The sequence below is a fragment of the Nilaparvata lugens genome, chromosome X, assembly GCF_014356525.2.
Source record: "Nilaparvata lugens isolate BPH chromosome X, ASM1435652v1, whole genome shotgun sequence".
NCBI classification, from domain to species: domain Eukaryota; kingdom Metazoa; phylum Arthropoda; class Insecta; order Hemiptera; family Delphacidae; genus Nilaparvata; species Nilaparvata lugens.
In genome coordinates, this window is record NC_052518.1 from 84,409,510 (window position 1) to 84,433,993 (window position 24,484).

Below are 24,484 nucleotides of genomic sequence, written 5' to 3' on the forward strand. Positions count from 1 at the left end.
GTCCCTATTAGCTCTCTTTTAATCCTATTTTTAATGCTGTGATTTTGTACGAAAATGGAAGTCAATAAGTCATACTTATAGTAGTAGAGCAAGAACATAGTCGGGGGTACATTAATGTTGCAGTATTGTTGCAGTAGTTACGTAGAAACTCGTGGATTGTATCAATGAATTCCATTGCAATTTTAAATGATCAGAAAGTAATATTGTACTCTTAGTTTTTGCTAGTCGATGATAACAGTCTAAACAATTGCTGAAACTACATACAAACCACAACATATAAGCTGCTCTTCAAAAAACCTATAGGGAATCTGACAGTTACTGAATCACTTTCTGTTGAATCTCCACAACCTAAGAATTTCCCTAATTCAATTGCATAGACAACACAATATTTCAGTTTTCCTGTTGTACATCTGCTCAATAATCCACAAATTTCAAAGGAGAGCCTTGGATAGATAATCCCAATCAATGAGAACATGTTAAATTAAAGTTACAACAGAGAGCAATCTTCTGAAACTATTCAAGGCTCCGCGAGACCTCACAAAAAATACATTATCACTTTAAAATATTTGAATAGGTGAATTGATCCATCCAAATAATGATTTGTTGAAATAAGCTTTCTGTATCGATGAGAATCTTCCAATATCAATAAGATTATTTTCCTTCCAATATTGATTTCTTTCTCTTAGGTTCTCTATCTCTTCAATATTGTAAAATTATTTCAACCTATTCAATTGTTTCTCGAGTATGGACTCCAATGATAACATCTCTTAACATTCAATTACAGTCGAACCTCTGTATAACGAAGTCGATTATCCCGACAAAAAAGCCACGATATTATGGATCTTGTAATATCGTATCACGGCGGTAAATAAATGAATATGGGACATACATTTATTTCCAAGAAGCTTGATTTGTACTATTAGTTGAGTTTAATCAACGTACTCATTAGCAATACTTTTCAACTCCATTCACCAAAGTTATTTTACTAATTTTTACACTACTATTAGATTGAACACAAAATATGGTAATTTTGTCAATAACTTCACTATAAAATAAACCCATTTTTTAATGTTTTATTTGAGGAAGTGAGTAATTTTCAGTTGAATTCTGCATTTCAATAAAACTTTATGTTCAATAAACGACTCACATATATTCAAATAGTCGAACATGATTGTTATCTGGTACTATTTTTCAGTTTTAATCCTTGCCTGTTATTTTGAAAGCTTCTAGAACTTCTTGATCTGACAAATTCTTCTCCTCAGGTTCGTCACATCATAGTCAGTTCGAAGAATTGAAATGTGTGATAAAAGCAAGAATGGGAAAGTCCTGTCATTCACCTACCTGGTCTACAAATGACAAGTTCTTGGGATTCAATTTCCAGTAACTTGCATTCAATTTCCGACATGTGTTTCAACCTCTATTGACCACCCTACCGCCCCATCTTCTTCCTACCTGAATTGCCATTATTTTTAGTCTATTGACCTTTCTGCTGAAACTAAATAATTCCTTAAAAATGACCGTTTGTTTCCTATACACACTTCATTTTGTATGTTGGAGTCTAGAGAAAACTTTGTTGTTGAGAGGGGTCTGAAATTCGTTAAATAGAGGGAAATAAGCAGCCAGAACTCTAAAATGTCATGGGACCAGGTGAAAATTCGTTGTGTAGAGGATTTCGTCAAGTGGAGGTTCGTTATAGAGAGGTTCGACTGTATATTGTCCAACAGAATTAATCCGAATTGAGTTCCACCAACAAATAAATGAATCAGGTTGAGGAGATGACTTCGCTGGAATCCATCGGTTCAAATCCTACTAGGTTAAGTAGTATTGGAAAATTATAATAATAGAGCAAATCCAAAACATCTTCTAATCCAAACTGTTTCCCTAAACGATAATGAAGTCTCTACTTATTCTATAGAAACCCTTGGAAAATTCGACTTTTGAAAATTATGAAATCTAAATTCCTTTTAAAGAATGATTGTAAATTAATTTGTTTTCAATCAATAATTTAATCTATTGAGTTCTCAGCCACCATTCATGCAACGTTCAAAAATGATGTAAATCTGGTAGAGAATTAAACATTATTATTGGCCACCATAGAAGAACTTGAATGACACAAATGACCTTAGAGACACCAAAAGTTTCTTAGAAGTTTTGTTTGGGCAAACAAAAATCTTGAGAAATAGTTTTTCTGCTGTCGAACAATATTTAGTTAGTGAAGAGACCTTGGCACAATTCGCATACACCGCCTAGCATTGTTTTCAGAGGCGGCTGTTAATTTTAAACACTTTGCTTCTAGTTTTCTAAGTACTTCCTCAATTACGTCTTATTTACGAATGACAGATGTAAACAAATCTGAGCTCAGAGAGAACGACGATCTAATGTAATAATTGGGTAATAGTGGAAGCGAAATTATATGCAATTCATAGCAAAATAGTACAGCTGTTGAGAGACGATAGAGTAATTAGAAGGTAGGAAGAAGAAGAAGAAGAAAAATGAAAAATAATATGTGGATGAGTGAGAGAATTGAGTTTTCGTGTGTGAAGAGAGAGAGCAAAAGAGAGAATAAGAGAGAGAAAGGATCAATGGACCATAGGCGTAAATATTGTGAAACAGATGGATGGATGATGCATTTAGCGTGTTTGACTGTTTGATCGACTGTTGGTCATTTATAGATACTCAGTGGGTTTGGTGTGTTTATTTCCTTTTCCTCAATGTCACACCAATGTCGCGTTGCATTGTAGGTGAATGTGTGGGAGTGCATGTGAATGTGATCTCAGGTCCAAATGTTCAACAATCAAAAGGAGAAAAGTATCTTCTATCTTGGTTGAGTCTCTTGCAGCAACTCGTATGCAAAATGCCATCAATGAAACCAAATTTGGTCAAAGAAGCTCAATATTGAGAAATTAATTTGGGATGAGTAATCTACGAGATTCAACCGTTGAAGTAGTCCACAATGGATGCAGTGACAAAATGACCTTCAAGATAGAACGGATCTGTGAAGATGATCATACTAGTGAGCTGAGGACTCCATCGAAATACCGCTGAAATTAATTTATCTCGCTGACAACTGACTTTGATTTATAAGGATAATTTACTATCAATTTTTTCAAATGCACTTCCAATGTTGTTCTGTAATAAAATCAAAGAGGGCGATGGAGTGAGACAATTTCGTTGGCCAGCGAATTCGATCTGTATAATGGAATATGTGTTGGAAACATGATGTAAATTGATGAAACATGGAAGCATTAGAAAGTTATCGTTGAACATTCAAAGAAACCCACAAGCGGACAACGGCTCGAGCTTCAAGAGTTGGAACTCATTTAGCTCGTTCCATCGTACATGCCAAACGAACCCATGATAGGAAGCGAATCAATGTTGCAACTATAGGATCAGGAGACCACCAGCTTACGTCAACTCACCAATGGGTCATATTCACTTCATCAGGATCTCAGTTTATCAAGAATAAGCTCGAGTAGTACGTCTAGTTCTGTTGTTTTCAGAAAGCCCAGTGTATACAGTATCATATATTTTAATTATTCTGAAATAATCATAAAATTCTGATTAATACCAGAATATTGTCATTTAAAAGCAAAAACCCAACCCAAACCTAACATTTAACCTTTAACCACCTTCCCCCTAACCCATTCTCACTTATCTCTAACTAGTGTATAACGGTGTAGTTGTTTTATTGTTCCATCAGCCTGCAATGAAAACTGAATGGCTCAACTTCCCATTTATCTCATTATCTTAAGGAATGGTTTGAATAGGTAATTGATGAACTGAGAACTTGACGAACTGCTCCACCTTCTAGCCGATTATTTGTAATTCGATATATCCAGCGGTAAACATTTCCCGAATGAGTCACGATAAACTCACTTTAAACCACTGTGGTAGAGGTCAGAGCACGTCTAAATAATAATTTCAAGAATAAACTCAGCTAATGCTAAAACTATGCTAAACTTTGGTGTCGGCTTGTAAAAGTAGACTTATCGAATAAATTTGTATTAATGAACGTTACTAGATATTCGCGAACCTCTACTCATTAAAATGTATATTGAAAGTTTTTCAAGTTTTAATTTAAAATTCATAAAAGTAACAATGATGATCTCGTCATAAAAGCTTGTCTTTTATCTATGGTAACTAAATGAAAACATTATTATTGTACTGGTCTAATTATTTAAAGAAATCACTTTTCATTATCCTAAACTCTTCCAGTTCTCTTCCATTAATTTAGAAACGATATTGAAACTACTCCAAATACAAACTCCACACATTTGAAAAACGCCGCGATGTCGTTAAGTGGGGATTCAAGTATTCTATCTGACTTGACCAAGCATTGTCCCTTATATCATTTTTTGTACAATTATATAGTAAAATAAATGCTCTGCTAAAATCGTTCTTTATCGTTCTTAATCGTTTATAAATGTACCAGATACATCTGTTTCTATTTTGCACTAAAATAATGTGATACAAAATTTGCCACTGTACAATACTATAGCGTGAATATTAAAAACTATTGTTAACATAGTTGAACTTAGATGAACAACAATGAAAATTTATTGTGTAGTCGAATCGGCCACTTGCTTTGCCATGATGAGAATCATGTCCATATTTTATTCGTTGACACACAATAAGCAATGTTATTAGTATGATCCAACTATCCAACAGTCTTTCCACGAAGCACGGTTAGATACTTCATTATAATTTTAATAGAGAGGTCACACCTTCGGCTCGCATAAATATATCGACTAAAAGTCGAAGCTTACAGCTTCTACTGGCTTCGATTATTACTGTTCTTGCAAGACCCAATCACAATCAGCTGTTTTTCCTTCTCGATCAGGTACAAGTAAAATCAACATGCCTACATTATCAAACCTACATCAAAAACTTCCTACTCTCTTAAATTGGTGGGAGAGTACTGTGTCATCATTCTCTGTCATTATCCCAACTCCTGTCATACTCTCTCTCACTCACTCACCCGCTCTCTCTCTGTAACTTACATGAATAAAGAACTCTAATCTAATGTTTTGCTCTATCACCCTACCTCTATCTCTCTCTTTTTTCTCGCTCTTCCTTTCACTCATTCTCTCAGTCTCTCTGTATCACATACTATTCCTCTCTTTCCCTCTCACCTTTTCACTACATCTCTCTTTTTCCTATATTATAGTCCAGGCAATGAATGCTCAAAAAAAGGTATAGAGGGAAAAGTTTGGAAGTCAATTTTTGACCCCGCAGTTCTGTTTAGGGTGGTGAGGACGTAAACATATAAAAAGTCCCCACCCCTAACCCCTGTGCTAAGGGGGTGGGGGTGGTTCAAAGGTAGGTACCATTTTTTTATTTTTGGTCTCTTGCATATAACTCGAACAGACATGACTAACTATTCAGAAATGAAGCTTGATAAATTTTCTACAAAGTTTGTTCTGTGGTGATTTGTGATATCCCCGACAGTTTTCGAGATATATGTTCGTAAAATTGTTAAAATATCAGCTTTCAATCCTATTTTTGATGTTTCAGGGCCTACAACTCTCCAACAATGCATCATAAAAATTAATGCTCACCGTAGATTTGTAGAGCTTTGTTTTCTCTTCAATTTGATGTATTATTTTATTACTTAATGTTTTCCTTCTATTGTTATAGCAGATTCGATGTGGGGGGTGAAATCTTCAACTCTGCAACAAGTGTCAACTTGCAGTTCCACACCTTCAATAGACGGGCTAGGGATGCGTATTTTTGCTATGTTCACCTCCCAACTAGTCCTCATTGAGCTAAAAAGTCAAAAATTGTGTACCAGATGTTCCAGACACAAATTTCATTGTCAAGTGATCAATTGTTACAAAATTAAAATTTCACCCCCCCCCCCACATTGAATCTGCTATAACAATAGAAGGAAAACATTAAGTAGTGAAATACATCAAAAATACATCAATTAATTGAAGAGAAAGCAAAGCTCTTCAAATCTACGGTGAGCATTTATTTTTATGATGCATTGTTGGAGAGTTGTAGGCCCTGAAACATCAAAAAATAGGATTGAAAGCTGTTATTTCAACAATTTTACACTTTTAAGAACGTATATCTCGAAAACTGTCGGGGATATCACAAATCACCACAGAACAAATTTTGTAGAAAATTTATCAAGCTTCATTTCTGAATAGTTAGTCATGTCCATTTTTCTCGAGATATGAGCCTGTAAGCAAAACACTGAAAAATGCAACTTTTAAACCACCCTCATCCCTTTAGCACAAGGGGTAGGGATGAAGACTTTTGATATGTTCACCCCCTAACTGGTCCCAACAAAGCTGCAAAGTCAAAAATTTTGTTCAAAACATTCTCTCCAAAATCCTTTGTCAATTGGTCTATTTTTGCATAACTGAAGATCTTACACTACACACTGAAGCTGCTGCAACAGTCGTGGGGATGTGCGTAAACTTGTGAAATCATACATTAAATTGAAGAGAATTTGATGCTCTATAAGCTCATGATAAGCATGGATTTTTCCCATCGATATTCAGAAAGTTATAAGAGCAAAAATAGCAAAAGATTGAAGGAAAATGTGTTTTTTCAAAAATGTCACATCTTTTAGAGCGGATATCTCGAAAAGTGAAAAAGATATAGGAAATGTTGTTAGATAAATATTGTAGGAATTTATGCAAGCTTTAATTTCTTATGGAATAGTCATGCCTGTAAAATGCATAATTTTCGATTTATATGCGAGAAACCAAAAAATGGTACCTTTGAACCACCCCCGCCCCCTTAGCACATGGGATAGTGGCGGGGACTTTTGATATGTTTACGTCCCCACTACCCTAAACTGAACTGCGGGGTCAAAAATTATCTTCCAAACTTTTCCCCCTATAACACTTCGTTGACGGGGCTAATAATTATTTCTTTATCCCTCAGTCATCATTATATCTCCTTTCAATGAGATACCTCACTCATTCTCTCTCATGCTCCCTCACTTATAGTGGATAGGAATCAAGTATTCTGAACAGAAATTAAACTAGAGTTATCTCTATCTTATTAAATCTATAGTATTCATCTAATCAGTTCATCTTCGATACTTTATACTACTCCTTTCTCTATAATTCTCTAAATCCATGTTTTCATCTCCCTCTCTAATCGTTTCTAATAATAATTATATCATATCTTCAACTATCTTTGATTTTTCGACAATATCTATTTTGTGCTCTCTTTTCAATCTCTCTTTTAATGCTCTCTTTTGTTTTCAAAATCAGGTTTCTTCATTCACTATTTTCTAAACATAAAAATTGGTACTTTTATTGTAATATAGTATTCCATTGTTCATTGAGATTCAATTGACGGAATTGATAATCTTTTGTAAAACAAAGTATGATGAACTTTTTTACTTTCATATTTTATACTCAACTTTAACTTTTATACTTGTTTTAGTTATTTTAACTTTTATACTTTTTCAACAAGTATCATGAACATACTATTTTAAATGAGTATGATTATGTGAATGAAAAATAATCAATATTCAGGTGTGCTACGTTTGCTTGTTATTGTAGATTTTCATGAATGAGAATCATGGCAAGAAACCAGCTGTTTTTTATATTAATAGCTCCCATGTTATCACAGTAATTTATTATGCTAATTTTCCTGGTGTGAACCTGTCTCCAGTCATTTATTTATCATTGACTCCCTTATTTATTTATTATTGATCATTTAATGACTATGAGAAACATTTCTCTGCCTATTTCAAAACATAACATGTTTAAACATTTGAAAACATTACACTATTATGGAAACTGGATTTAGATTAGAAATTTCTACTTGATCAATTGCTAAGGGTGGGAACGTGGAAACATAGTGGTGTGGTGAAGGTAGCTTGAGAGTTGAATGTTTAAAATGTAATTAAATGTTGGCGCACTCGTGGTGAATATTGAAGCAGTATGTTTCGATCCATTTCAATAAATGCATTACATGCATAGGCCCACATTACAGTGCATGCAATACACGCATTCAATACATTCAACATCCTCAAGCTTCAACCTGATACCCTTGCCATTCCACTATTTATGTTTTCACCATAAAATGACCCTTCATTCTTATTATTATTGTATGATTCTATTTGTCATTCCATTAGTTAAGTTTCAATACCTTTTAAGAATTAGGTCCAAGCTTATAAATCTAATTCATAAATCTAGTATGAGATCTTTCATAGAATGGTCAGTCAAACTGAAGTATGTTTTGAGTAAAATTTTCAATATTTTTTGCAATTGTGAAGGAAGATTTTTGTTTGGATTTGTATTTGGAAATTGATCAATCTTATAAATTCAAAGTTGCAGCAGATACATTTTTGTGGGCTCAAAATTGTGTGCGAATTAAGTTATCATTTAAGTTACGTAAGTAACATAACCTTCAGACTGCGTATTCCAAATTGAGGTTTGAAGCAGTTTTGGGCAAATGCCTGTTGTTTTTACCTGAATTGTATTTGCATATGAATAAATGAATAATGAATAAGTTATAAGTGGACTCGTTACCATTTTTTCTGTTCTCTCTCCTCCCTGTTTTCCACTGTTTCACTCCATACTCCAAACTGTTTTCGCCCTCTATCTGCCTTTTATATTGACAATCATAGCTTGTCTCTTCTCTGTAGCATACACTACCATGAAGGTAATTATTTTTGCTTTTATATATATATTATTTTTGTAACTTTGTTTTCGTTTTGTCTTCGGATTACATGGCACTGATCCATTGACTCATTCGTACATTTTTCCAATCACCATGAACAGAACTAAGAATCCAGGTTCAGCTAAGGCGCATGAATGTTGTATTGAAAGGGTTTCTGAGTGATGCCAGAGAGTGATGCCTGCGTTTCCTCAGTTTTTCGAGAAAAAATGAACAGAAAATATTGAAATTCTGTTCAGAAGTCAAGCTAAGATGTCGAAATATATTGAAAGGGCTTTGAAATAATGCCAAACTATCTGCCTTATCCAAACGTTTTTAATTATTCACCCAAATACGTCGGGTTATTTCCAGCGCTCCCCAGCATTTTTCTGAATTTTCTCAACTTTTTCAAAACTAATTAACAGAAAATGCTCAAATATATAACAAAAGTTGGCCTAAGGCTTGAAAATATTGTATCAGAGGGGCTTTGAAATGATGTCAAAGATAAAACAGAAATTGGCGGTTTTTAGCGTTTTCTAGTATTTTTCTGTGATTCGTCAGCTTCTTCAAAAACTAATTGACAGAAATTGTTCAAACTTGGTACACAGGTTCAGCTGAGTTTTACATGTTGTATTGAAATAACGCCACACATATGCCCCAAATATCCGTTTTTCCAGCGTGTTTTTGCATTTTCTCAGTTTTTTTCAAGAACATATGATAGACAGAAAATGTTGATATTTCGTACAGAGGTTCAGATAGGGTCGAGAAAGCATAATGATGGTGCTGAATTAGAGATTCTCTTTTCTCTAGTTTTTCATTGAGTTTGTATTCTTTCCAACTAGCTTTCTCAAGTAAATTGAAATTTTAAAGTGTTACATTCGATATGAATGGATGTTTTCTATCTTAAATTTCAATGAAATAGGCTGAAAAACGATAGCTCTCATAATATTTTGAGCAAGTCTTCATATTTTGTGTGGAATGATGAAAAGAACAATTCTGCGCTCCCTGATTCAGATCAATCGGTTATTGAATTCAGCTTCATAGTCTCATTTGACTTTTTGACTGAACTAAGCAAGCTCAAATGATACTTGCAGGCGAGCAAAGCGAGAAATGATCTCATACATAAATTGTTTCATTTCTGAATGAGTGAGCTGGGGGGATAGACGGATAAGGCGAGCCGGCCGGCTAGTTTCAATAAATTGCCAATGAGAATTTGCCATTGCTGTAGCCCATTGCAGATAATTCTAATGAGTTTAATATTTCTAACATTCAGCCATTAATATTTTAGATAACAAGATTTTTTGAGGTAATTTTACATAGTGCATCTTGGGTGTTGGATTCTTGAGCCTCTTTTTTGTCTGGGGGGGGGTTGTTAACCTGGTACCCTCCCCTTTGCTAGGCCTCTGATTGCAGGATACCAGCCATCGTACAATACAAAATCGGGACATCAACAGTATGACATCAACAGGACGTTGAAGATCTCATCCAAGACGATGATTTCATTTTCTAATTATTTACGCATTCCTGGGATCAGCCCCAAGCCTCAATAGAATATTCATTCAACCAACTGAAATTTTTACAATACCAAAAGACAAAATACTTTCTGTAGATTGATTTGTGTAGATTGTTTAGGACATTACTATAGACCTACATATTAAGCACATTCATAAATATTGCATGAATAATATGTCCAATATTATAGTGGTCAACTTACAATCAACCAAACAGTTGGACATAATCTACATCACTCATTGTGATCAGCTGCTTCTGAGTAGTTCACGTTTCTGACAGTTCAATCCTTTCTTCCTTCTTCTACTGCCTGATATTTTATCAATGGAATCAATTCCTTCCAGGTTATCTCTTTCTATCATGCTGTGTAGATAGTGTAGTGTAGTGTAGTGTAACAAGAAACCGTGTGAAAAGATTACGAATAAACTGGGAAAGAATAGAAAAGAGAGATGAGAAGAAGAAGAAGAAAGAAGAAGAAGAAGAAGAAGAAGAAGAAGAAGAAGAAGAAGAAGAAGAGAAGAAGAAGAAGAGAAGAAGAAGAAGAAGAAGAAGAAGAAGAAGAAGAAGACGAAGAAGAAGAAGAGAGAAGAAGAAGAAGAAGAAGAAGAAGAAGAAGAAGAAGAAGAAGAGAAGAAGAGAGAAGAAGAAGAAGAAGAGAAGAAGAAGAAGGAAGAAGAGAAGAAGAGAAGAAGAAGAAGAAAGAAGAAGAAGAAGAAGAAGAAGAAGAAGAAGAAGAAGAAGAAGAAGAAGAAGAGAAGAAGAGAAGAAGAAGAAGAGAAGAAGAAGAAGAAGAGAAGAAGAAGAAGAAGAGAAGAAGAAGAAGAAGAAGAAGAAGAAGAAGAATAAGGTATGACGGAGATGATGATGATGATGATGATGATGATGATGATGATGATGATGATGATGATGATGATGATGATGATTATGATGATAGGCACAGGACCTATCCTATTTCTATTCAATCGCTTGAAGACACACCTGTAATGAACCTTCATTCCCTGAAGGCTATTGCCAGTCTGTTTATCTACTTCTTTTTATCCACTTAAAATTTCCCACTTTTCTCTTGTCATGTGTTGTTGCTTGATTCTGACCGCACCTGTTCTGGTGTTGGGTGAGGCTCGACCATCTCATTATTTCCTCCACACAAACATCAATTTGCAATAGTTTGTGTTCACTGGCGTCATAATAATATAAGCCTCCACTATCGGGGCGAACTTATGAAACTTAATACCAATGGCACTAGAAATATTTGTTTTTCAAGAGACATTGAAATATGACTCATCTAGAAGTTGAACTTCCCTTTCCTGTACACTAACAATATTCTAGAATTACTTTCAATATTATATTACAGGCAGTACTGACCTGCATTTGATAAGTGCAGTAAAAAAGTTAATAATGGTATTATTACACTTCATTCAAATTATTTTCTATCGTGACCTTGTGTAGGCTTGTCTTTGCAGCTATGAAATGATCAGAGTAGGAGAGAACACTTTGTGAATGATTCATCAGAAAATAGTGTGCCTGAATTTATGCTTAATGAGTCTAAACAAGGCTTGAGCCATTTCTACTCAATATTTCAAGCCTAGCTTGAGTTGAACTGGATTATTAAACTTATCTGACCATTGACCTCAAAATTTTGAGAGCCCTACGAATGTTCCTTACTATCGCACATGGTGCATCTTTTAAATCCCTCTCATAGTAAACTTCTAGACTAGAAACAGACGAGGCGGTTTTTTTAGTTAGATTTTAAGCTTGATTATATTGTTTGACTTTCCTTTCATCATTCATCCTCTGTATATGACTCCACCATCCTAACTGTTTCTTATCAATAACTTCTTTTATATCTCCCATTCCAATTTCCTCCCTGATCCGGTCGCTTCTTATTCTATCCATCAATGTTCTTCCAGCCGTCCTTCTATGACTTCATTGCAACTGCCCTAACTTTACTCAAATGTTGTGTTTTGAAGGGCCAACTTTCCCCTCCATACAAGAATATAGGTTCTACAATACTTTTATATACCTTATTCTTCACTGTGGTACTCACTTCTTTCTTCCCAAAAATACAGCTCTAATAAAAGTTTATTCTAACCACACACAAGTCTAAAACTTGTCTGAGCATCATGCTAAGCAGAACAAAGACATTTACACTTCAAGTCCAAAGATTCGATGTTCTTAGTACATATACATGTCCACTTCAAGTGTTGGAGAAGATAGCTCATTGTAATTTGGCCAATGTTGATTGGCATACCTTATCAATCTTATGGTTTCCCTAGAAATTTGTTGTTTTTCTCAGCTAAATCCGTTTTGCAACAATATCTATGAGCTATAAATTTTGTAAAGGAAAGTTTGTTGACTTACCCATAAGGGGGATACAGTTGACACTATCGGCATTCCTGAGTACTATGGCGGCCTCCCTGGCCGACTGTGACCTTGACCCTTGACCTCTCTCCCTGCGGACAGTGGTTGGCACGAGGTGACCTTCCCCATCCGACGTGACCGCCGTAACCACGCTTCCTTCAGGCCTGCCTAGAAAACATAACATACAAACAATTACAAATCAATGAAAATAGTGAACCTATGAAAAATAAGTGGAGAAGAAAGTGATAATTATGAAATTTTTCATAATTTAACATTTTATGAAATTTTTCTTTTGTTCAATTCACTTTACAACAGTAGGCCTACATTATTCGTTTTTTGGATGCATTTCAAGGCACTTAGTTCCATTCTCAGCGTACATTCATCCTTGATATTCGATATCGATGAGGTTGGAAGTTCATATTTTTGTTAAACGTTCTGTTAGTTTTTTCTCAAGTCCATCTGATTTTCCGTTTCATGGATAACGGATGGTTGGTATTAGATCGTTTGGAACTTGAATTTCAAGATTCAATTATAACCCAAAAGGATTATTAAGAAGATAGTTTTCAGTGCTTCATAAACCAACACAGTCAAGAGACTCACTAGAAAAGAATAAACAATAGGAGAGTTAGAAGGCTTTCTTTGAAGAAAGTTGCTCCCTAAATCAAAGCAGAATTGATCCTCCATAGAGTTTTCCACCGACTTGTTCGAGCTGGAGATCTCATGATCCCATTCAAACTGTGTGAAAAAGTTTCAAGCCGAAATTATGGACGATCAGGACAAGTGAAGTATAGAGTATAATGAAGGGTGGCGCAAGATCAAAAATATCTGGTTCATAGCACTACAGTTCACCGCTGTGGAATGTTCCAGCTCCCAGAAAGCAAATAACTGAGATAAAAAAAATACTGGGATGAGATTATATTGAATATAACTGAGATTTTTTAGTGGTCAACAAAGCCGGCACTAAAGTAGCATTGAACACTTGTCACTGATTTGACTCGATTAGATGCCATGCTGATCTTACTTACAACCCTCTGATGGTTCATTTTTTTTCATGCATAGGAACTTGGTGAATCAATTAACTAAATGAACCAATCCAATCAAATTTTCTTCAATGGTTCTTCTAATACTCACCAATAGTTGCAAATCATAATTTACCTACTCTTTTAAACTAATAGATTAATTCACTTAATGATCTAAAATTATTTACAGTACACTGACTTACCGATTCTTTTGATACGGACGTCCCTATTGAAGGATACTCTCGGTCGTTGGGAGCTATCTGACCTCTGAGAGTCAGATCTACTGACATCGGGCATTTCGGATTAAACCTGCAAAAAATGAAAAAATATTTCTCAACTAGAACGAATAAATATGGTCATTATAACAATAACCATCCACTGTTTAGTAACGTGATATACAAAAATAACTATATAACAGTAATAATACATAACTATATAACTACAATAATAAACAATAACAGTAAAGTCAATAAGAAAATTGTTTTAGTAGCTAAGCGGATATAATACAGGGATATTCTGAAAATTATGCAATGATTAAATCCGATTGGCAAAACGTTCTTACATTTAAACAAATAATAATTGTTCTCATTTCTATCCCACTTTACTTGTTATGGTCTAGACTGGAAGGAGCTCTAGTATCGTTAAATGAAAATTAGGGTCAGACAACATTCATGACACCATTCCCAAGAATACTCTCAAAGAAACTATTCAAACGAACTTCTTTGCAGAAATGTTTTTAATATTTGATTTGGTGTTGAAAAAGGGCCCCTTAACAACCAGGATAAAATATTGAAGCTCATAACTGTCAGTTACAGTGGAGCGTTATTCCAGTTAAGAGCGGTCATTCTTCCAACGAGAGTACAAATACCACTTCTTCAATCTGATCTCAGTGCTTGGATATTACGCTAAGCCTTGCATTTCTTTGAAATGACATCGTTATGAGATTGAAATTATTCGAGGCTCTTCTAATACAATGTCACTATTATCAAAAAATGAAACTTACAGATAAGAATCAAAAGAGTGTAAAATTAATTCAGTTAGCATGAATTCGATGATCAAACAAAATATTGAATTACATACAAATCATTTTAAACTCATCTTACAGAAAATTGTGATATGACGGATAATATAATAACGATAATATACAACTAGTGAGCCTCCGGGCTGGAGAACTCGCTCAAAATTGCGTTGATTTATTCTGTCAGCTGTTCTACTGGAATCTGCGGTTGAATCGATTTACAATATTCCTTACGACTTTCACATGGTTTTTTAGTCTCATGATTATTGTTTTTATCTATAGATTACATTATATAGGGTGATTCTCAATTATGGTAAAATAATTTAATACCTGATAGAAGAGGTAAAAATAAGAAAAAAAGTTCTTATAAACATATATCCATAAACGCTTTATTAGCGAGCTATACAGGGTAAATAATTTCGCCCGGAATTCAGTTCCTCTGGTGAAATACACCGATGCTGAATTGTTTGGGGACTAGTTTTTGGAAAACTTATGCTGGATTCATATGGAAAAATATCTGAAAAATTGAATAAAACTATTCTGGAAGCTGTAGTGTGCGTAGCTTTTGAGAAAAAAGTAGAAATATGCAAAAAATTTAAGTAGAAAAACAGACTTCTACGTTTGATGCCCAATAACTTTCTTTAATGACTGGTATTTGTCGATGGTTTTTAGAAAAACTTGTTAACCCAAACTTTTTAACAACCGTTTTATTTACCGACGAGGCACACTTTACAAGAACAGCTATCATTAACGTCCACAACCAACATATTTGGAAAGATGAGAATCCTCATGCCATCAATCCTAATCGTCCACATAAGTTTTCAGTAAACATTTGGGCAGGAATCATAGGAGATCATCTACTTCTGTTCGAGCTTCCTCCCAGGCTTAATGGCAAAATCTACTTAAACTTTTTGAGAGAGGAGCTATTCATCTCACTTGAAGATGTACCACTTCAGTTGCGCCAAAACATTTGGTTCATGCATGATGGAGCTCCAGCACACTTCAGTGTTGCTGTTCGTGAACACCTGAATCACAGCTTTCCAAATCAATGGATAGGCCGAGGTGGGCCAGTACCACGGCCAGCTAGGTAACCAGACTTAAATCCTTTGGATTTTTATTTTTGGGGACACTTGAAAAACTTAGATACAATACAATACTCCGATTGATACTATTGAAGAACTCCGATTAAGGATTTTGAACGGAATACAAATGATAAAGCAGACTCCTGGAATATTTGAACGGGTCCGACAATCGATGAGAAGACGTCTGAACATATGCATTCAGAACAACGGAGGTCACTTTGAACATCATCTTTAATCTTTTGGTATAAGTTTAATGTCATTTAGATATGTTACTTTCATATAAGAATAAAACTTTTCATAAAAAACCGAATATTTTATTTGCAATCAGCTACAACCTATGAGTTATTAGTTCTCTCCTCATAAAACAGCAAATTTTTGTGGTGTAATGTACTATAAAAGAATACATTTTATTCAACTTTTATTTAAATTTAGTTTACACAGCTTACACAATTCTTTTCAGAATTAAATTCTCTACAATTTTTATTGCGAAAAATTATTTGTTTACTGGTCACTAAAGAAAGTTATTGGGCATCAAACGTAGAATCTGTGTTTGTTCTACCTAGATTTTTTTCATATTTTAACTTTTTTCTCAAAAACTACTCACACTACAGCTTCCAGATTAGTTTTATTCAATTTTTCAGATATTTTTCCATATGAATCCAGCATAAGTTTTTCAAAAACTAGTCCCCAAACAATTCAGCATCAGTGTATTTCACCAGAGGAACTGAATTCCGGGCGAAATTATTTACTCTGTATAGCTCGCTAATAAAGCGTTTATGGATATATGATTATAAGAACTTTTTTTCTTATTTTTACCTCTTCTATCAGGTATTAAATTATTTTACCATAATTAAGAATCACTCTGTATATACTATGGTAATGAAAACGTATCCTTTCTCGCCTTATAGATGATAAAGGAGTTAGTAAATCATATTGCCCAACGAATTCGTTTAAAGAATATGTTGTGTTGAAAATCTGAAGTTGATTGATGAAAGCATTCGAAAGTTATCGTCAAACATACTCACACACCCACAAACGGACAACGACTCTTGCCTCAAGTCCAAAGATGGAACTCGCTACGCTCGTTCAATTATCTTGCACCGTTTAATGCTGTAGTTGATTGTAACACTGTCCTCCTCTTTCACATTGATAGATTATCTATTCTGGAACGACTCAAATCATTTGTGCTCAAAGTGCTCATTATTGGTCAAGTAATCAAGCATTATTTACCACAACTTGCTAGATTACCTGCTATAGCATTAGTTGAAAACAGCTATTCGAATCAAAGATTTCAACGGTCATTTGCACGAAAGTCTATCAAGGCCAATCTCCGGTCACTTGTAAGATCATAATGGTTACAGGCAAAATAAATCTTGTTTGACGCTGGTGTGACAAATAGTCGCATAGTCAGATACTTCAAGAGTAAGGTTCTCCTTCTCTTAATCCTTTTCATTCTTTCAATTCGTCTCAAGTACTAACCACTTCTTTGTGTAATTTGCGCAAGCCCCTTCCAATTAATCATATACTGATACTGAAGTTCTCTTTCCTTTTCTTTCTTGTCTTTTTAGCTTTTTTTACTCCTTAATTTGCTTTGTTAACTGTAACACTTCTTTTTTATTCAAAGTAGGTTTTTTTCTGCCCAAACAGGTTTTTGTAACCTTTGGGATTATTTTCCATATATATTGATTTAGTGTAATTGTTCTTCAGGATATGATTGTGATTTTTTAGTTATATGGTAATTACTTCAGTAACTATGATAATTTCATTCTCTGTATATATTGTAAAAATGGAAAATAAATTGATTTGATCATATTACCGTACTAGTTGTATTATATTATTGAATATTTATTTATTAATCGCATAACAAATACTGTCGACCAATTAAAATATTATAACGTATAGAATGCATTTATTTTTCGTTTTACAAAAGCTTCAAGAGTTCAAAAGACTTGAACTATTGATCACTGCGACAATAGCTTTTTTCTTCATTAGCAACACTGCGATAACTTGATAACTTCCAAAAGAATTAAAATACCATTCTTACACAAATTTATCACCATATCACGCATTGCTATAATAAGGTCAGACAATAATTTCTCCGTTTATAACACCGTTTAAAACCACAAAGCATTTAAAACCACAGCATTTAATTAATTATTTACAGAGCTCATATTCACTATGTTTATAGTAGCTCTGTTTGGATGTTAACAAAGTGTTTAGGAAGCAATCAGTCAATTTTCATAAATACTCTTCATTTTTTTGTAAGTTGATGTTTTAAAAACTGAAGATGATTGATATTTGATAGCTTTAAAACTGGAGGTTTTATAAGAATTTGAATCTGAATATTGAATATTTCCATATTATTGTCATCTTAAGGTATCACCCAAATTTATTAAAGCATTAGGCTAAAAGTGCCGTAATCGCAGGTAAATCTATCTAGCGCCACTTGTTTCACAGCTGAAACTGCTTTGGACCAAACAGCTGTTCCAAACACAACAAACGCGAGTCCTTACACATTTACCTTTCTACTTCTGTTTCAGTTCTAATCAACCAGCTGAACACAATTCGTCTATCCTTCTCTATAATGAATCGTTTCTGCGTAGCAAATAACACAGTCATTCTCCTTCGTTGACTTGAAGTTTAAAAACCATCTGTTTATCCACCTATTGAAGACATCGACGTCGAAATGAGATCGGGACGACCTCCAAACAGCATCCATAAATGGTCTACGACCCGGTACACTCTTGCATATCGATGTGACCACCACATCTCACAGAGTAGAGGAGAACGAGAAGATTGGACAAAGAGAGATTGAGGACACCGGGAGTACCTTCCATTGCGTGAGTGGACGTAACTCTGACATTCACAAAGAAAATTTCGAGACAGAGAAAGAGTTAGGTGGACGCGTGACGTCACAAACCTGATCCAAGCAAGTCCGAAATACTGTGTGACCAGATTATTATCCTCTCGCTCTTCAACTGATTAGAGTGGCGGCATCAATTTTGGTTTTGATTGGAGCGCGCTGAACATAGTGTGAAAACAGTGAACACATAATTATAGTATTTGTTGTGCAAATAGAGTAAGAAAGTGCTAAAGAAATAAAGTAGCCTGAAGAAGTGAAGAAATGATCCAGAAACTGTTTAAATAAGTGATCGTCTGTTGATCATAATGATTCTTTAATATTTTCATCATCTATAGTCCCAAGTAATCAATTTTATATACTTGAGCTTCCATCCAAGAGACAGCCAAATAACTAAGTGTTGTCAGATAGTTTGAAATTGTAACTTTCTCATGTGAGTCCATGTAGCTGAAAATATTTCATGTGACAGCACTGCTAGCCTTAGCCGGTGCAACGTTGAGACATTCAATGTATTCATTCACATGAAGCGGATGAGAAGTTGTAATTTTACACAATCTTGCAACACCGATATTCAGTCAACTGGAACCTAAAATGTGATCTTATTCAACATAAAATCATTCTAAATATTGTCATAATTATAATTTCGATGATGCCTTATTAAGCAACGGAGTGGACTGCAGTGAATGAGTAGAAACAGGAGTTATTGGTGAACAGTAAATAGAAGATTTTTATTAAATATGGTAGTTTTATACGAAATCGATTCATGACCCTTCTCCAGGCCAACCAATCAATATTGTTGCCAAGCAATAAAGTCGAACTCAGCTGAGAATCGCAGCCTTTGAAGCCGATTCCAAATATACCGAAACAAAAATAAAAATTTTCCTTATTCCACAAAGTAAGAACAAAATATACAACAATGAATAATTATAAAGTACTTGGATTGAGTTTGTATATACATTATGGGATGAAACTACATGAGCACTGTGACCTGTGCGTAGACTCGAGTTAGGAAATTCAAGTAGTGAATCTTCACGAAGGGAAAGGAGAAAGTAAGAGCCAAAAAGTCAAATGAGGAAAATTCATTCAAATGATTGTCATCGAATTGTATCGTATAGAGTCAGTGTGTATCGAATAGAGCAATTCAAGTAATAAATTGTCTCTGGCTTCCATACACACCTTCAAATGGTCATCTGCTATACGCGTGAGGTGTAACGCGCTAGCTATTATCCGACGGTGGTATAGGCAAATATCATAGAGGAGTTTAGCCTGCGTTGCAGTGAAACCACCCACAGATCGTGATCGTCTAGTCATTCCAGACGTGGACGCTGCTGCAGTTCCGGCTGTACATGGGCTGCTTGTGCTTGAGGACGTATCCTCTAACAAGCCTGGAGAAATATTCGTGGTCCCAAATTGTTACAAACGTCTCCAAGGGCTTCCACGTCTATCGACAAGGTGTCCAGAAAGAGAGACCATTTGGGGGAGGGGTTTTGGAGGGTTTCGACATTTCGACATACTATGTTGCTACTTCCAGAGACGGAGGTATTACCCATGAATCCCTCAGTCTGAAATATTTCACATGCCTCCTATTTTCAGAGTCGGGTGTACCCAGATCCCCATAGTCTGGACCCTCACCGTACAACCCAGAAACTCTGACAGAGTCTCCACTGTGCCCAGCTACTCCCACAGACGAAGATTCCAGAGGACCTCTCATTCTGGAGCCTTCACCTGGGAGTCAGTCTGTACCGTATAGAGTAGGGTCTATATTGACAGCCAGAAGAAGTCTAGTTAGCAATCTAGAATTTTGCAGATAGTTGAGACCGCCGCCCGCCAAGAGCCAGAGCCTCGACCTCCTCCTCACTTATTTCATACAACCAATTCTTTAATCTTTTAAAGAGAGTCTTGAAAATTGCAAGACTAAGTGATGAAAAAATGTTACTTTGAGAAAATAATCTTCGATGATTATAACAGTGAATTACCTGGGCTAAGGAAGATGGGCCAGGAATCCGTTGCTGAAAAGGACTCAGCTGGATAGTGCTGATCCCAATTGTGGCTGCCTATCTTGTGTTATAATTAACGTGAATAAATATTAATGGAAATATCTTTAATGTATACGTTTTTGACTGGAATAGAAAATATCAGGGATATCTTTGACTCATAGGAAAGCCAGCTTCAAGTAACTTATTGCTTTTTCAATAAATTCTAGTCTTTTCAATGATTGCTGTATGCTGTTCCCATGCTGAGATGTCATATGACAGGCGAGACTGTGCAAATGTAAAGTAAGCCATTTTTAGTTAATTGGAATCCAGAACTTCTCCAAGCTGACAGCTGAAAGATTATCCACGTAATGTTTTCAACTGAAAGTCTATTTTATTCCTATCCACTTGAGTTCGGAATCAAAAATTTTCACATATGAAGCGTTGCTTTTCAATTTAGGCGGTACGCAATCTTCACGGGGTCTGGGTAGGTATTCCCGGAGTCAGCCCCCGGGAAAACTTTTAAAAAATCTGCGGCATTTTGAGTGAGTTCTCCAGCCCCGGGGAGTCACTAGTATTGAAGATATGAAGAGTAAAGATCTACGCATAATTCACGTCTCATTCTGGAGAATTAACATGATAAACGTGCGCCTCCATCCATTATACTGTACGGATCAAGTTATATGGTTGTTACTCAATATTCGTTCATCCTGTCATGGCTTTCTTCAAATTGGTTTTGTTTGGTTTGCACAATGTTGAAATTTCATATGCGGCTCGGCGCACCTTGCTAGTTGGAATACTAATGTATCTGTTTCAGAAGAATGAAAAAAAAAACTTTCAACAAAGGGTGAACTGGAGCTCTGTTCACGAAATCATAACCTAGGCAAATCATTATCCAATAATATGCATCTAAATGATCATTATAGCCTATGTCATGTTACTAAAATGTGACAAACAGGCAGAAAACTGATGCAATAAAATTGTAAATAGCTCCTTGTTTTTGAAGCATTCAAGAAATGAATATTTCTTTTAGGATTAGCCTACTACTATCATTGTTCTACAATGTCTATCATTTAAAATAAGCATTTTCAGTTTTTTATATGGAATTGCTTTGGTTCAATTCTTCAAAGTCTTCGACCATCACGAACAGTGTTATTGTCCAATACACTATGAACGAAATTGAAATGAATGGTTTTTATGAGAATAATGATAATAATAATTTCTTATATTATTGAAGGAAAAGGAATTTAGATTAGAAGACTCGGAAAGTCATGGAACGAACACAATTTCCATAGTCAATTATGAAGACTAGCCTAGAGCTAGATTGGAGAAGATTGTTATCGTTGAAATTCAACAGATCTCTAGATAATGGAAAGATGGGCGGAGCACTAAAGAAAGAAACCTCTGGGAAAATAGTAAAGGCCTAGGTCTTGCACGATTAATTCATACTGAGAAAAACTTGTTCCGTCCACATGCAAGAATCAGACTTTACAATAATTCAGTGATCAAACCGGAATATTTAAAAAAGGAAAAACGAAAACAATTAGATACGGTCTTGGCCCAAGATTATATAAAAAAGGTTATGTTACAAATTATTATTATTATATTACCGAAAATAACAAATGTGAGGAACCTTAAAATATAGCAACAGACATGAGAAATAGCTGTTTCAGATTTCATGTTCACATTCAAAGCTTCCCTATCTCAGAATTGCAAGAAAATTGTACTGATATGATATGGTTTGGATTGTAAAATATTGTCTTCTCTTGCAAATGAAGGGAAATGAATTCAAAATGTTTATAAAAATCTAGCTCTGAGAGAAATCACTGATGACGGAATTTATAATAAAGATTATTTAAGAATGTGAATTGAAAGTTATTTCATTAAAGAAATGAAAAAAAGTCGCAACGTTCTCAAAAAACGAAAAAAAAAAATGATAAGGCAATAGGCAACAAGAGATACACCCCAAAGTGCAATAAATAATAATACTTTTCATTCAATGTCTTTCCACACCAGTAGCTCTGTATAGAATGAGTTGATTTTTCTCATTAACATGCATCTTGTCCAATGTCTTCATTGTCAACATTAAATTTTACATTTTCTCAAAAATAATTACTGGAGACACATCTTTTCAATATGAAGGTTCATGAATGGATAGAATAAGAGAACCATTTGAAATTTATTAGGATTGAATGAACTAGAACTGACTGAGAAATGTCTAATATTTTACAATGTTTAGACATTCTATAGGGTAAACCTTGGCCGTGAAGGGAAAACTCACCATTCTAATCCTATATTTCACAGTCATGTATTACGATGTTTGTGAAATACCAATATTTATCATAGAAATATTAAATATTCATTTATTTTATTTTTATTTATCCTTTTTACAACATAGTTATTGTACAAAGTAGTTATGAAATAAATAACTTAAAACTAAAACAAAATAACTTAAAATAGCAGGTTAACAAAAACACGGAAGGTCCATTATAAAATGGAAATTTTTTTTGTGTCCAAAACGTGAGAAAAAATAAGATATTGTATGTCATTTTCATTATTATTACTCATCATTTATAATAGTTTTAATCTTGAAGTTTCTTGTGTTCACTGGAATTGATGCTTCCCATACTATAGATCCACTATATTTCATAGAATACCTATATCCAGCATTTTACTGATGTAAGTGAAAGCGAATTTTCATTCACTATAACTTGATAATTATTTACGGCAGTGAAACTTATGAAAGCTTTGGATCAAAAGAAAACGGCGAACTTCATTCGAGCTATACACTCACGCACTCTCAAATACAAGTTTTCGACTCATACACGATTCAACTCACCCCAGTGGGCGAAACAAATTGTTGATTTGAGAGGTGAAAGCAAAAACGTCACCATACTAGAAAAATAGACACACCCCTTGGTCAGCTATGATGCAACTCAAACTTTTTCAGTTGCATTCAAAATTGAATTGGAAACTTAGAATATATTTTTGAAAATATTCGTGAATGATGATTGTGTGATATGTCGAATGATATGAAATGAGTTTTAATTTGGGTAGGAAATTCAATATTCTTCAACTATCTGAATCACTTGAAAACATATAAATTTCTGTTGAAAATGAATTAGCCTACAATAAACATTTCGGAAATATTTTCTCTACTCAAAGTGATGTTTAGATGTTGGGTTGTCTCAAACGATATGAATGGAGTTTAGATTGGAAAATTTATGAAATGAGTTTTAATTGATGGGATTTTTTGAAAATACTCAGAAGAAGAAAATCAAAAGTACGTTTGAGCATTATGATATGATAGTGCGAGTGATTTATTGATGTGATATTTCTTATGTGTTATGTCTTATATGTTCATGTATATTATAGGTGAGCTTATTTCACGTGTATATATCTGTTAGCCATTATGTCTATTATCTACTAGTAATTCTGTGAACAGTAGACCAGTTATTAACAGGTTCAATTGTTGATACGCCAGCCCAATTCGACGAAATAGTAGAAACGTATCCAACACGACAAATCGAAAAATCGGAGTGACGGTCAATGGCATATTTTTAAATGACGTATCTGAGCAGATTCAAACAAAAGCAAAAGCAGTGTTTGGTTGTAATCACCGAAAGCTGATTTCCTACATATTTCATTTCTCACATATTCATGATTCCAGGATTAAATTTTTCTATCATAGGCTATTTATTCCAATCATAATAGTTATTGGCCTATTGGAATACTATTTGTTGGACGTCAAAGACAAATTCAGATGACATATTTTTCCATCAATAAGTCAATATTGAAAATCTGATTTGCATTCTATATGATTCGATTTGCAACTACATGGAATGATACTTTCAACAGAGCTTTTGTATATCTAGTGAAGTTGAAAAACTGGTTTGACATAACATCTTGTCAATTAATATTGGAAAACCAAAGTTTTCACCTGTTTTCCTACGAAACAGCCCCTGGACCAATGGAGCTCAAGCTACATTTGTGTGGCAACACATTATCTGATGGCTTTGACTGTCCATCCATTGAAT

General features: G+C 34.6%; 1 protein-coding gene across 2 annotated transcripts in view; it reads right to left on the reverse strand.

Moving 5' to 3' along the window:
• The window catches only part of LOC111043640 (J domain-containing protein DDB_G0295729), a 74,893-nt gene that overhangs the window by 41,625 nt on the left and 8,784 nt on the right, over positions 1-24,484 (reverse strand). For both annotated transcript variants that reach the window (XM_039441777.1, XM_039441776.1), the window contains exons 2-3: positions 13,718-13,823; positions 12,496-12,663 (exon numbers count right to left, since the gene is read on the reverse strand). In XM_039441777.1, coding sequence (XP_039297711.1) covers positions 12,496-12,663; positions 13,718-13,811 — 262 coding nt within the window. In that variant the 5' untranslated portion in view covers positions 13,812-13,823. The remainder of the gene's footprint in view (positions 1-12,495; positions 12,664-13,717; positions 13,824-24,484) is intronic.